Below are 12886 nucleotides of genomic sequence, written 5' to 3'. Positions count from 1 at the left end.
ACACACACACACACACACACACACACACTATGTATCTCTAACTATAGTCAGACTCAAGGCGACTGACATTACTGGCATCGCACGGATCATTCGCTGGTGCAGCTGCTTTTTCAGAGCTTGCTGCTCAATCCTCTGGCCTTGCGCTACCTCTCCCACCCCTCTCTCTCTCTCTCTCTCTCTCTCTTTCTGTCTCTCGCTCACTCACCCGGCACCCCACCTCCTCCTCCTCCTCCTCCTCCTCCTCCTCCTCTCACTGAGTTCTTCCAGAGGATGACTTCACGCTCTGGAAGAGGGAAGCAGCAGCAGTGCTGAAAACTACAGTGGCTACACTACGTTAGCATCTGAGATCTCCCAAGATTTCCAGCAAGCGTGGCTTACAACCAACCAGGAACCCCAGCTGTAGAGCACAGGGAGAGGGACGAGAGGGTAGGAGGAGAGGGGAGAGGCAGCAGGAAGGAATTTTTGGGGTTTGAGGGAGTGAGAAGGGGAAAGCACTGGAGAGGAGGAGGAGGAGGAGGAAGAAGAAGCAACAAGGAGAGGGAGGTTGAAAGTTTGATTGCTGCTGCGATGGAGTCATGCGCTGGCTTAGTGTGTGAAGCCGGTGAAGACACTCTGGATTTAAGAGGATGACAGTTCAAGAGACAGGAGAAGAAGAGGAAAGGAAAAAAAGGGCTCGGACTCGCAGAGGAGGGAGAGCTCACAGGAGGAACGCAGCTGAGCTCCAGACGTCCGCATTTTACCGTTATTGGAAACATGTTGCTGAGAGGCTGTGATGACTCGCTGCGCTGTTACTGCTGCTACCTTGCTGCGTGTGTATGTCTGTGTGCACAGTTGGCAAAAAAACAATGTCTCGTCTTCTGCTGGAGTGTGACAGCTCAGAACGAACAAACCTCCAAATCTCAAAACTGACCGAAAGCTCTGGACTGCTATGAGACTGAATCGAGTAGATCTTTTCCCAGATTTTTTTTCCACTCTGGGTTTGATTGAGGCTGTCTGTGGGCTCAGACGGGCTCAGTGAGTGTTTGCTTGAGACCGGGGTCACAGTGTCTGAAGACCGACTGTGCTAAAACAAATCCGTTCTTCGCTTCGTCTCTGCTTGCTGGGTTACACCAGTGAGTACAGTGTTCACCTTGCCTTGTATCTGCCGGTCTGTTTTTAAAAGTGTTGACAGGAGGATCACACAGGTTCACCTTTTCCTTCTGTGCCCGGGACTTTGATTTGAAAGCTGCATTCTCTTTACGATTGATCTGTAATGTAGTGCCAATAACAAGAAGCATGCAAGCATGTTATGGCATCAGCGCAAAATCAATGCTGTCTGTTTAGATGCCATTTTCCACAGTTTATTTTGGGGAATCCGACCAACGTCCCGTAATACATTTATTGGACAAATAGGAGACAAATCAGTCTTATCTCAGGGTTTCTTCAGTGGCAGAAAAAGTCTTCTGAGTCTCTGAGAAATATTATCTAACTATGTTCCCTAAAATAAAGCATTCTGTTGATTTAATTTTAATGAGCAAGGGTCTTGAATTTTGTCCTCATGTTTCATAGACTCATATTTGTAAGACATTTTTTCGCTGGCTTTCAGGAAACAGTATACACTTGAAATAAAAGGTGGCTGCAGTGATTTTGTATGCAGGAGACTGTTATCCATTCTACCTGTGGTGAAAACTACCGCTGGTTACTGTAAGCGGTTAGGAAGCTCAGCAACATGTAACGAGAATCCTTTTTTTTTATTTATTTTTTTATGCTTAAATGATCTTTTTTTTAAATGGGATAATCCTATAAATGTCTCGTTGCAGCTCGCATAAATCTGGTGACTGGTGTTCTGTATTTATTTAATTGGTAGGACTTTGTAAACTTTATAAAAATTACATTTAATTAGATATTTAAAAAATATTCAAAAGGAAGAATTTATTTTAAGAATGCAGAAATCTCTGGATTTTTTTTAACAATCTGTGCACACATGATATGAAACTTAAAGAAAAGACTTAAAGCTTGGTGTAAATAAATCAATAATCTGTGACACACTGAAGATAACTTTACCGTCACTTTGTTGTGATTTAACACCACGTAGCCGCCTGTAGCTTCCTCAGGTTCACCCGGCATGCTTTGTTTTGCTGCTAACAAGCGGCTCTTTAGACCGTAGGTTGGCTGTGCACGAGGTATCCTGTTGGTCATTTATATTAAGAAAGTACGCATGTATTAATTTACCCTCCTGTAATATTCAAATAAAACAAGAAGTTTAACACTTAAATTGAACTAATATCACAAATAATACTCCAAACTCCCAAGATAATTCTGACGTCCCTAAAAAGTGAAAACATAAAGAGAGAGTGAAATAAATCAAATCAAAGCTGAGAGATTTGAACAGAACATTTTTGTGAGAATTCACCTACATTTATATTTCTAACAAACAGAGGAGCCAAGGAGACGGCTTCGCTCAAACATTGATTTTCCTTTCTCTGTCTCCCCCTAACAGCTTCCTCTTTTATTTTTGTTGTTACTCTTGGACTTGTTTATTTCAAATTCATTTAATGCTTAATGTGAGGCATCTTATATTTCAAAAGGCACCTTTGAGAGCTACCTTCCTGTTGTGTGAGTAGTCTTAAAAAACAGGGAGACTTCAAGACACTTACTCAGATCAAACTAGATGCTCAACATAGATTTCCCATCTTTATTACAAAAAGGGAATAATCAAAAGGGAAACATGGGAGGCATCTCTTCTCTTAATGCAGGTGAACATTAAAAACAAAACTGAAAGGAGCTTTGCTTTTTTCAGTAAATAGTTAAAAGTGTGTTTATCCACATCACATGTATTCTTCTGTCCTTTTCTAGTACATGCTAAGTAACTGTTTGTTCACTGAGGCTGATTATTCCTTCTACTCGATGAGACTACTTTTTTTTTTTTTTCACATCTTGAAAAAAGAAGACTGACCTTCCTTCTCTTGTCTTTCAGGTGCACAGGAAGATTCGGGAGGACTCGGACATGGCACAGGACTCCCTGCAGTGCCTGGCCCAGCTGGCCTCCATGCATGGGCCCGTCTTCCCCGACGAGAGCGCCCAGGTCTCGTACCTCGCCCACCTGGTGGAGGGCCTGCTCAGCATGATTAACGGGTGAGTCCTTCACTTGTGCTGGAAAACTGGACAAATGCTCCACCTGTGGCTTATAAATAATCTCAGTTCCTTGCTCAGTACTTTGTTGCGTCTTATGAATGGTAACATTTGACCGTCTACATCCATGGTCTAGACTGAATTATCTCCACAACTGTCCTAATAGTTTTCAGATAGTCGTAGCTTCCAGAGGATGAACGCTAATAACTTTTATTAAAATACAATTTGTTCGGACGCATAGGTTCCTCTTTTGACATCAGCTACTCGTGTTGTTCAGTGCTTTGTTTAGCTAGTTGTCTGACATCCTTGCACGCTAAATGGTGATCATTAGTCCTGCTTGATGTTAGCATAATGGCGTTTCATTGTGAGCTCCTTAGAACGATGACGCTATTATGATAGAGCTCAAATCTGAATGTGTGTGAGTCTGCTGCGAGCCCGACTGTAGACTCCTGAGAGTCTACCATGAGATCTTCAGCTGTTGCATCCCTGTTTGTTTTTAATAAATTACTCTTTGTTGCATTGACCCTTTGGGGGGGGAAGCAAAAAGTGTGGCACAGAAGGATTTGTATAAAATAAAAAGAGATTAGATGAAAATGACATTTAATCTATGTGACAGTGCAGATGTGCATTCTGGATAAAGTGTAGATTATGTTTGTACCTTTAATGAAAATCTAATGCTTTTATTAAAATCTCAGCTGATCATTCCAACTTAAAATAGAGCGGCGCTCAGAAAGCAGGATGAGTAAACACGGTTACCTTCACATTACCTCGGCTACAGTCTCCGTACTTTATCTCCTTCCAGTCAAGGATTTCATGTTTGTTGAATTCAGAGACTCAACAAGTGCTGGAGGCCAACGTCAGCAGGAGTGTGTGACTCATACTGTGACATCTGCTTTTTGTAATTACTCCTTCAGTCTGTGTTTTTATGACCTCTGTTTTTAGCATCTACCTACTCTATGGCGTCGGTTCAAAACCTGAGGGGGAGGCTTGGCTTTGAGGGTCATGAAGCAGTGATGCAATGGGATGAGTCAAACTGGCAGAGAAATCTGGTTCGAGAGCTGTAAAAAAAAAAAGTTTTATTTTAATTCAATATTTGGCATCTTTTGATTTTATAATTGTATCTCACGAGACGAGCAAGATTTGTTGTATCCATATTTTATCTCCCCCCAATTGTAAATTATTGATCCCCTACTGCGTCCCTCTGTTGGATGAAAATATTTGTCGTATACAAGTAAGAAAATACAACAACAAGAATCCATTCATTTGAGAGCAAAAAAACTCACAATAATCAACACAAATAAAGTAAATGTTTGACAAAGTCTCTTCTGAGATTTTAGATAGATTCATAACTTTTTTTGGGCTAATCAGTCACTGCCTGCTAAGTGTTAAGGCCAGCTCTTTCACTCAGCAGAATACCAAATGGAGCAGCAAGAAATTCAGCCAGTCTCACAGATGACTGGAGTAGATCCTGAAGTATGTACTAATTCAAAAATAGACTTTAAATCATGAATCCAGAATCGTTTTGAATTCTGAATTGAATCCTGACCCCAAGAATCGAAATGGAATCGTGAGACACCCAAAGTTTCCCAGCCCTAATATCGAGTCCTTCCCCTTTCCCACTTCTGCGTCCTGCATTGATGTCATTTTGGATTTACGACTCAGGAGTCTGTAAACATGCATGGCTTCAAATCCGACATAACTGTCTCAGTCCGCCTAAAATAATCCAACACACAAGCTCCAATCAACAAATCCAGAACATGACACCAAAGTTATCCTCAGAAATGTTAAATAATTTAAGTTTAAGATGAATTAAGACCACATGAAGATCCTGTACATTAACCAGCGTATAACTCGTGGTGATTCACGACTGAGGCGGTTTAACCGGCTTTAGATTTGAGTCGTTGTGGGCAGGTGTGTGGCGTCGGAGAACCTGAGCCACCGGACCTTCCTCCGTTCAGCAGTGATTCTCGCTCCAGCGCGGCCCGCTTGTTCGAACAGGTCATGTGAAGAAATAGATTTTGTGCTGAGTAACAGTACGGGTTGTGTAAGCCCGTGGCGTTCCACACAGACAGGCGGCTGTTTGGAGCCTATTGATTGTTCCTGTGTGTGGTGTCCGTATTGAGTGTGTTTGGGGGGTCTTCGGGGGTGGGGATGCATTTAAAGTGGTTTGGGTTCTGTTTTTAGCCACTGGGTATCAGGTACAGCTACCTAAAGGTTTAAAGAGAAGCCGTATCTTTTTACGAGGGGAGTTACTGTTTTAATACCAGTTTAAAACCAGAACACTGTGAATGTGAAAACCTCAAACAGAGCCAAACATCCGTAAGTCAGACTGGATTCATGTTTTTTTATGAGCTAAGAAGAACATAAAAAAATCCAATAATTATAGACTCTCACTGACCTTGAGGCCGTCGTTCAGTCCTTTATTTCAACCTGTTTCTGCTGCTTCCATTATTTCTGCACTTTTTAAAAAAGGACTTCAGAGTGCAGGGGGGGGGGGAAGCTCTGTCATCTCATTGGCTTACATGTTTCTCTTTAAGTACCATGCATGGTTTTATTATTTAGTCATGAAGCCTTTAATGGATTTGACCTAATGTGTTTCTAAATGATCCTTTTAAAAACGCTGCCTTACATTTTCAGCTACTTGTTGAGATGTGTTTGATTCATTCAGTGAACTGTGATTGGCTGAAATTTGATCTCAATGGCGAGCAATTTAAAAAAAATTTAAAAAAAATTAAAAAAAGACAACATCATAGACACAAGTCAAACTAACAGAAAAAACTAGGACTGGGAATCACCAGAGGCTTTTAAGAGAGATTTTAAATATTTTCAGATATGCTGAGAATTGCGATACAATTTTATTGCAATTTAAGTTTTAAACTGCATATTATGTCCACAAAATTAAACTATATCAAGAACTGTTATGTCAAATAAGAAAACATTCTCAGTCTTTTCATCTCACTTCAGTCTTTTTATTTCTACACAATGTGAGTCGAGCCCACAGACTGATCAAGGTCAAACATGGTGAAAGGCTGCGTGCACCTCAAACAATAATCTATAAAACTTATAAAATACTAAACCATTCACTTGTGTAACGGTTCTGTTTGAAATATGAGAAGCTTTTCACAATAAAATAAACTCTTTATTTCTTTGAAAAGTGTTGTGAAACATCAGCAGCAATACAGGGTTCAACATAAATTAAATAGTTCAAACTGACACAACTTTAAATTAAATGAGAGCACGTCGTATTCTCTTCCAGCTGTGTGACGTCAAAGTTTTTACTACTTGGTGCTACAAACACATTTGAATCATAAATTAAAGTTTGATACCCAGAATTTGTTTTAATGTTTTGGATAAACCAATGAGTTAGAAAAGGTTTTAAACAGAAATCGTTGTGTTCATGGAAACGGTGTGTGTGATGAGCTGAAAGCATTAAGTACAGCTGAAGTGTTTTATGTTCATTTGTAGGCAAAGTGGTTCTGATGTGAAGTAGGGGGGCGCGCTCACATGTTTGAATAACTGAGACGTATTTTAATGTGCACATGAGCATGTTGTTGGAGCACATGATCCAGTGAGCAGGGGTCTCTCCCTCTCTCTCTCTCTGCCCTGCTCTCCCGCTCCGTCTGTAATCACCTATTCTTGGAGCTTTTTTCCAATTGCCTCATCGGAAAACCATGCGGCGAGGGATGGCAGATCTGCTGTGATTGAACAGTTCTGCTCGCAATTTAACTCCATCTGATAGAGGTTAGCTCGGCCTCTCACACACAACGCTTCTCTCTCTCACTGCGGAGAGGTGCATCAATTCAAATAAAGCTTCAGTATTAAGACTTCTTCCGATTTATGAGCAGCACAGGCCGCACAGAGAAGACTAACATACTCAGGAAACTTCAGTGCTGGGGCGGGGATGGTTTGTTATAGAGGGGTTAAAGAGGATTTCCCCCCTGAGCGTCTTTATGTGCTTTCATCTCTGCAGACGTGGAAAACCCTAAACATGAATATTTGAGGTGTGTGTTTGGTACAGGACTCTGTGGGTTAGCTCCCGGCTAATAGAGCTGCATGTTCTCATGATTCATAAGTAGAGCCTGCGACAGTAAAGCAGTATTAAGTTATCAATATATTATACATACGATATGTCAGCAAATGTAGGATTTAGGAACAGCCCTGTTTGTCCTCATTCAAGTGCTTTAATGTTTTATATGAAATGAAGATAGCGTTGTCTTTGCCTTGAGTTTGTCTCGTTTATTTTTATCTTCCCATATTTATCTTAGCGGTAAATATTGAGTTTTTACTGGGTTTAGTTTTGCTTCTGGTCTCTTAAGAGTGACCGTGGTTTTGGAGCGCTGGTGGTGCAGTGGTTAGTGTGCGTGCCCCATGTATGGAGACTATCGCCCTCCAAGTGGGTGGCCCAGGTTCAAATCCAACCTGTGGCTCCTTTCCCGCATGTCAATCCCCACTCTCCATCTCCCTGATTTCCAACTCTATCCACTGTGCTGTCTCTCCAATAAAGGCAGAAAATGCCCCCCCCCCCCCCAAAAAAAAAAGGAGTGACCGTGGTTTTGTTATGTTTACAACAGTCAGTATGGTGTCTGGATCTGGTGGTTCTGCTCTGCAGCTGAAACGCACACAAGATCCGTGTTTGTTTTGTCGTTTGCACCCTCAAAAAAATCAGAGCAAACTGGTTTTATTTTGGTGCATTTGGAAACTGTGTGTCCAGAGAGATAACTAATATGGTTAAATGTTCAGCTTTAAAATGCCCTGCTCAGTATTCTGAATACTATCTAATGTTGTGTTTCTACATGGTTTTTAGACAACATTCTGATGATTGTTTTTGTGGTTGTTTCTATTTTCTACAAAACAAAGGAAAAAATACAATTTTACAAATTATGACCTTGATAGCTCCCTTATAGGAGGATGTATGTTGTGATGTGTTTGCTTTGCTGCTCGTGTAACTTTCATTTGAAATGCATTGCTTGTAAAGTGTGTTTTGAAAGGAGAAGCTCGACACGTTTTTGGACAAATCTCCAGCTCCATGTCTTTGTTTGGGCGTTGTTTTGTTCCGCATGTTATTGTTGATTTGGAACATGAGCTTTCTCACACATTAAATTTAATTGTCTTATTTTTTTGCTCCATCTGCCCGCTCACAAGTTTTTTTTTTTTTAATGAGGTTTAACAGTTTTGTCATTCTGTGACGACTCTTTTCTGCGAATTTCAGTTAATGCAGTTCGTTTCACATTAAATGTTATTCTTAAGAACAAGATTTCAAGTACAAGTGGATTGAAGAAGGGCTTTTCGCAAAGTGAATCTGGCAGCTCTTGTTAAATCTTTTTAATGTTTCAAGAAACAAAATGTGTTGCATGTGAAAACAAAATGGTAAATGGACTTGAGCTTTTATAGTACTGTTCTAGTCTTCTGAATACTCAATAGTTTTACACATTCACACAGTGATGGCAGAGGCTGCTATTTAAAAAGTCCATCAGTGTTAACTAATCCCATTCATACACATTCACATGCGGCTGACGAAGCAGCGGGAGCAACTCTGGTTTAAGTGTCTTGCCCAAGGACACATCGGACATGTGGCTGCAGGAGCTGGGGATCGAACCCCTTACCTTCCGGTTGAGAGACGCCCGACTGTAGCACTGAGCCACATCCACAATCAATATGAATGACGAAAGTCCATTAGTGGATTTTTTTAAACAATCATGGACTCCTAGAATTAGTTCTGGTTTTGGTTTCGCTCTTGGTTTCAGTCTGTGACCTTAAACGCTGCACAGTTAATCACACATCCATCCGTCTGCTTGAGCAGGACTTCGTGTTGATATAAGTTATGGACGTTTTTGAAAGAGACAGACATAATTAAAGCTATTTCAGGAGCGTCCTTCACACACAGTGTTCTCGCGCTGTGCACGGACTCTGGGTGTCTGGAGGTGATGATAAGATGGACTGAGTGGTTTTTAAGACTCTCCTGATAGTGGCTGAGTGAGATACTGTTTGACGTCAACATGATGAGCAAAAGCTGTGAGAATGTTATATTTAGCTTCAGTAATATGACTGTGTATGTTTAATTTCTGTGCTGTGTTAACTCGTACATCCAAAAAAAGGACAACAGAGACTCTTCCTCTTTCAACCGTCGAAGTAAAGACGGACTTGACGTTCAGAATAGGGCTGTCTGCATGAACTTGTTAATCATGATTAATTAAGCTCTGAAAACAATGGGGCATTTATTTTTGTTGTGGCATCACACATGTAGCGATGTCGTTTGATTTTCACTAGTATCGTATCAGGACCAACATAAGTCTTGGTGCAGTCTCACAGAGTCTCTAACATGGCTGCAGAGTAGTTCTGTGTGTGAGTCTGTTCCAGAAACTTTGCTGCATTATATATGAGTGTGATCCTTCTCTTTACATGTGCTGTGCATGCACTGTGCTTATATTTGTCCAGATGCTCTAGTATTTAAATTAAAACTGACTTCATATGTTTTTTTAAAATACAACGTGTGTGTGTGAATTATGTTGAGCATGTCCAGGCCTGTCACGCCCGTCTTCATGGTATAATCTGATCATGAAATGTTCTCTTAAAAAGAGTAATTACAGTCTTTACAGTCGACAGTTAACTCTGTTTTTTTTACTGTGAGTACAGAACCGAGAGGCACATATATACCATAAACATCTCAGATGCAGCAGTGGAAAAGTGCTCAGCGGTCAAGTTTCCCACCAGTTTTGGTTAAGGATCAATTTTCATGCCTTTTTCCAAACCTCAGTCGTCTGTGAGTTAGATTGAAATTGACCCCAGTTTAGCCCCGGCATCACCCTGCAGAGTTGAAACCGTCCCTCCGCAGGCCAAAACACGGGTTTGAATCCTCGATCGAAGAGAAGCTGTATGGACTCCCTTCAGTTACATTTTTAAATTGATTTTCATCAGTCAATGTAACGCTGGCAGCAGATGTATCATAAAATGTAGAAATACATACTTCTGTACACGCTGTACTTGATTTTATGTTTCTCACTTCTGAGTCTCATGACATAATTAAACATTTAATTGACTCACACTTTTAATATCTGTGTTTCCAGGATTGAGATCGAGGACTCTGAGGCGGTGGGCATCTCCAACATCATCTCCAATCTGATCACCATGTTCCCTCGAAGTGTCTTAACCGCGCTGCCCAGCGAACTCTTCACCTCCTTCATTAACTGCCTCACATTGCTCACCTGCTCGTTCGGACGCAGCGCCGCCCTAGAGGAAGTGGTGAGTAGTTACACCGTCCTGTGCCTTACAAAATTTCCATCATTCTCAGTGAATTTTAAGGTTCATTTTTGGGCTGTTTGGGCCTTTGTTTTAGAGATAGGACAGCGGATTGAGTCAGAAATGTAGGGAGAGAGTGGGAAATTACTTGTATTTCTGAACAAGATTCATCATTTTTATAAAGGTTTTTTTTAAAACATTTGGTACCACTGCTGCTAGGTAGGTATCAGAGAGAATCACCCTTTAAAGATGTGTGTACATTTTCTGCAGTTAAGAGTCACAGTGAGCAAGACAATCAATTTAAAAGCAGGATGAGGTTCCTTATTCTGGAAACATCAGCAGATAAGACGCTTTGTCCACTGGGGGCGCCAAAATCAACTTAATCTGGAAGTTTCTCACGTGAGCTTTAAACAAGGTTTCCTCTTTTCATTTCTCCTTCTGTCCTTGCACAGCTGGATAAGGACGATATGGTTTACATGGAGGCCTACGACAAGCTGCTTGAGTCGTGGTTAACGCTGGTCCAAGACGATGAGCATTTTCCTCGCGGCTGCTTTGTCCAGCCGGCGATTCAAGTCTTCAACTCGTACATCCAGTGTCACCTGGCAGCTCCTGACGGCACCCGGAACCTGGTGAGACCCTGTGTGACTCGTCTTTAACGAGAAACAAAGTGTGTTTTAATGACATGAGACAAATCTAAAACAGTTAAATAAGGTTTTGGAAAAGAGTCTGCTCCTACTACAAGGTATTCATACATTGTGTATACATTATGCTGAATGAAGCACCTATCCTCTTCCTCCTGAAGAAGGTTTTTCTTTCTAAAAACATAAACCTTGATCAATTTCTAACCCCTCAGTCAGTAAACGGCATATCGTCTCATGAGGAGGAGGAGATAAACGAGCTGCAGGAAGACGACAGAGAGTTGTTCTCTGACCAGCTGTCAAGCATCGGCATGTTGGGCCGTGTGGCTGCTGACCACTGTATCCCTCTGCTCACCAGGTAAAACACGTCAGAACTTCTTATCATCTTCTGCTGAAACATGTTTAGAAGAATTTGTTTAATTCTTGTTTATATTCAGAACCAGGTCAGCCAGTATCTGTCTGTTTCACATGCTGACATGGTTCTTGTGTCATCATTCTGCAGCCTGTTAGAAGATCGAGTCACTCGACTGCATGGTCAACTCCAGAGGACCCAGCAGCACCTCATGGCGATGTCTGACCCCGGATCAATGGACCGCAAAGTCCTGGACGACCTCTATGAGGACATCCATTGGCTCATTCTGGTCTCAGGTCAGCAGATGGACGTAAAACTTTCTTAGTTTGAAACTTTCTGCAAAGACTTCAGAAATCGGTCTCATGTAGGAAGCAATATACCAACACATTTTTTCTCTCTCTGCTTTTGAATTAACAATTTGTTTTTATTCAGTAGTCATTGAGTTCAGAGCTTTCAAAGTGTATTCCTCTTTTGCTTTTCTTTGCTAAAATAACATCCTCAAGGACATGTTTTTTTTTGATGTTCTCAAACACCAAAATACAATGGGTTTTATAGTGTTCACTAATGACATTTCCAGCGCACTTAATTCCACTTTATTGGCTATAATTTTAAATCAGACAAAAGAGCAGAACTCCACCCAGTCCTGTGGCTGCTTGTTAATGAAATATTGTCTGACTCAGCATCTTTAAAGGCCATTCAAGCATTATTGTACATTCCCCACTAGTCACTCTAAATTTAGGATGGGTTGCCTGAAGGAAACGCCTTTCCAGATGACATCTGTATTTTTTCATAGTTTCTTTAATTTATTGTTCATTGTTTCGGATGTCTGGTGGAGTACACCAAAGACTTAAACTGGGACATATGTGGTTCTGAAAACAGACTTAACACCAAACCTCTAAGAAGTGTTCAAGGTTATTGAGTTCATGTTTAAAGGGGCTGATAATGCTGACAAATTAGAATACAAAGCTGGATCCTGGAGCTAAAGAGTCTTTTTATTTTCAGTATCATTCAGTCCTTGGTTTAGTTTTTGGTGCATGAGTTGTCTGAAAACCTCAGAGCTTTAATTTACATCTTTGGACTACTTAATTGTACTATACTAGTATTGTATACTATACAATACTCAAATGTTGTTTTTATCCGTCTGTGCATTTCTTCAGGGTATTTACTGGCAGACGACCCTCAGGGAGAGACGCCGCTGATCCCCTCGGAGGTGATGGAGTTTTCTATCAAACACTCAACAGAGGTGGACATCAACACGACGCTGCAGATCCTCGGGTCGCCAGGGGAGAAAGCGTCGTCCATACCAGGCTGCAACCGCACAGATTCAGTCATCAGGTACGGTTGTGCGTCAGAAGTTATGATGTACTTTGATCATTTACTGTGGAAATCAAAGAGGTTAAATTCTGCTGAGAGAGCAGTAATGTTGCTCTAACAAACACATGTGCTTTTTTATTTCGCTGAACTGTTTGGTACTGCACTTCGTGTGACTGAAGGAGCGGGGGGGGGTGTGCTGTCTGCTGGCTTGTTGTCTTGTAAGAGATGACACTTC

General features: G+C 41.2%; 1 protein-coding gene across 1 annotated transcript in view; it reads left to right on the top strand.

Annotated features, from left to right (window-relative positions):
* Positions 1–12886, top strand: part of xpo4 (exportin 4) — a 53704-nt gene that overhangs the window by 30892 nt on the left and 9926 nt on the right. The window contains exons 8-13 of the mRNA XM_020632029.3: positions 2957–3114; positions 10176–10350; positions 10800–10976; positions 11201–11343; positions 11488–11633; positions 12495–12672. Of these exons, the coding sequence (XP_020487685.2) occupies positions 2957–3114; positions 10176–10350; positions 10800–10976; positions 11201–11343; positions 11488–11633; positions 12495–12672 (977 nt within the window). The remainder of the gene's footprint in view (positions 1–2956; positions 3115–10175; positions 10351–10799; positions 10977–11200; positions 11344–11487; positions 11634–12494; positions 12673–12886) is intronic.

This window comes from Labrus bergylta, chromosome 13, assembly GCF_963930695.1.
Source record: "Labrus bergylta chromosome 13, fLabBer1.1, whole genome shotgun sequence".
Taxonomy (NCBI): domain Eukaryota; kingdom Metazoa; phylum Chordata; class Actinopteri; order Labriformes; family Labridae; genus Labrus; species Labrus bergylta.
Note: the sequence above shows the minus strand (reverse complement) of the source record. Positions and strands in the feature narration are given on the sequence as shown.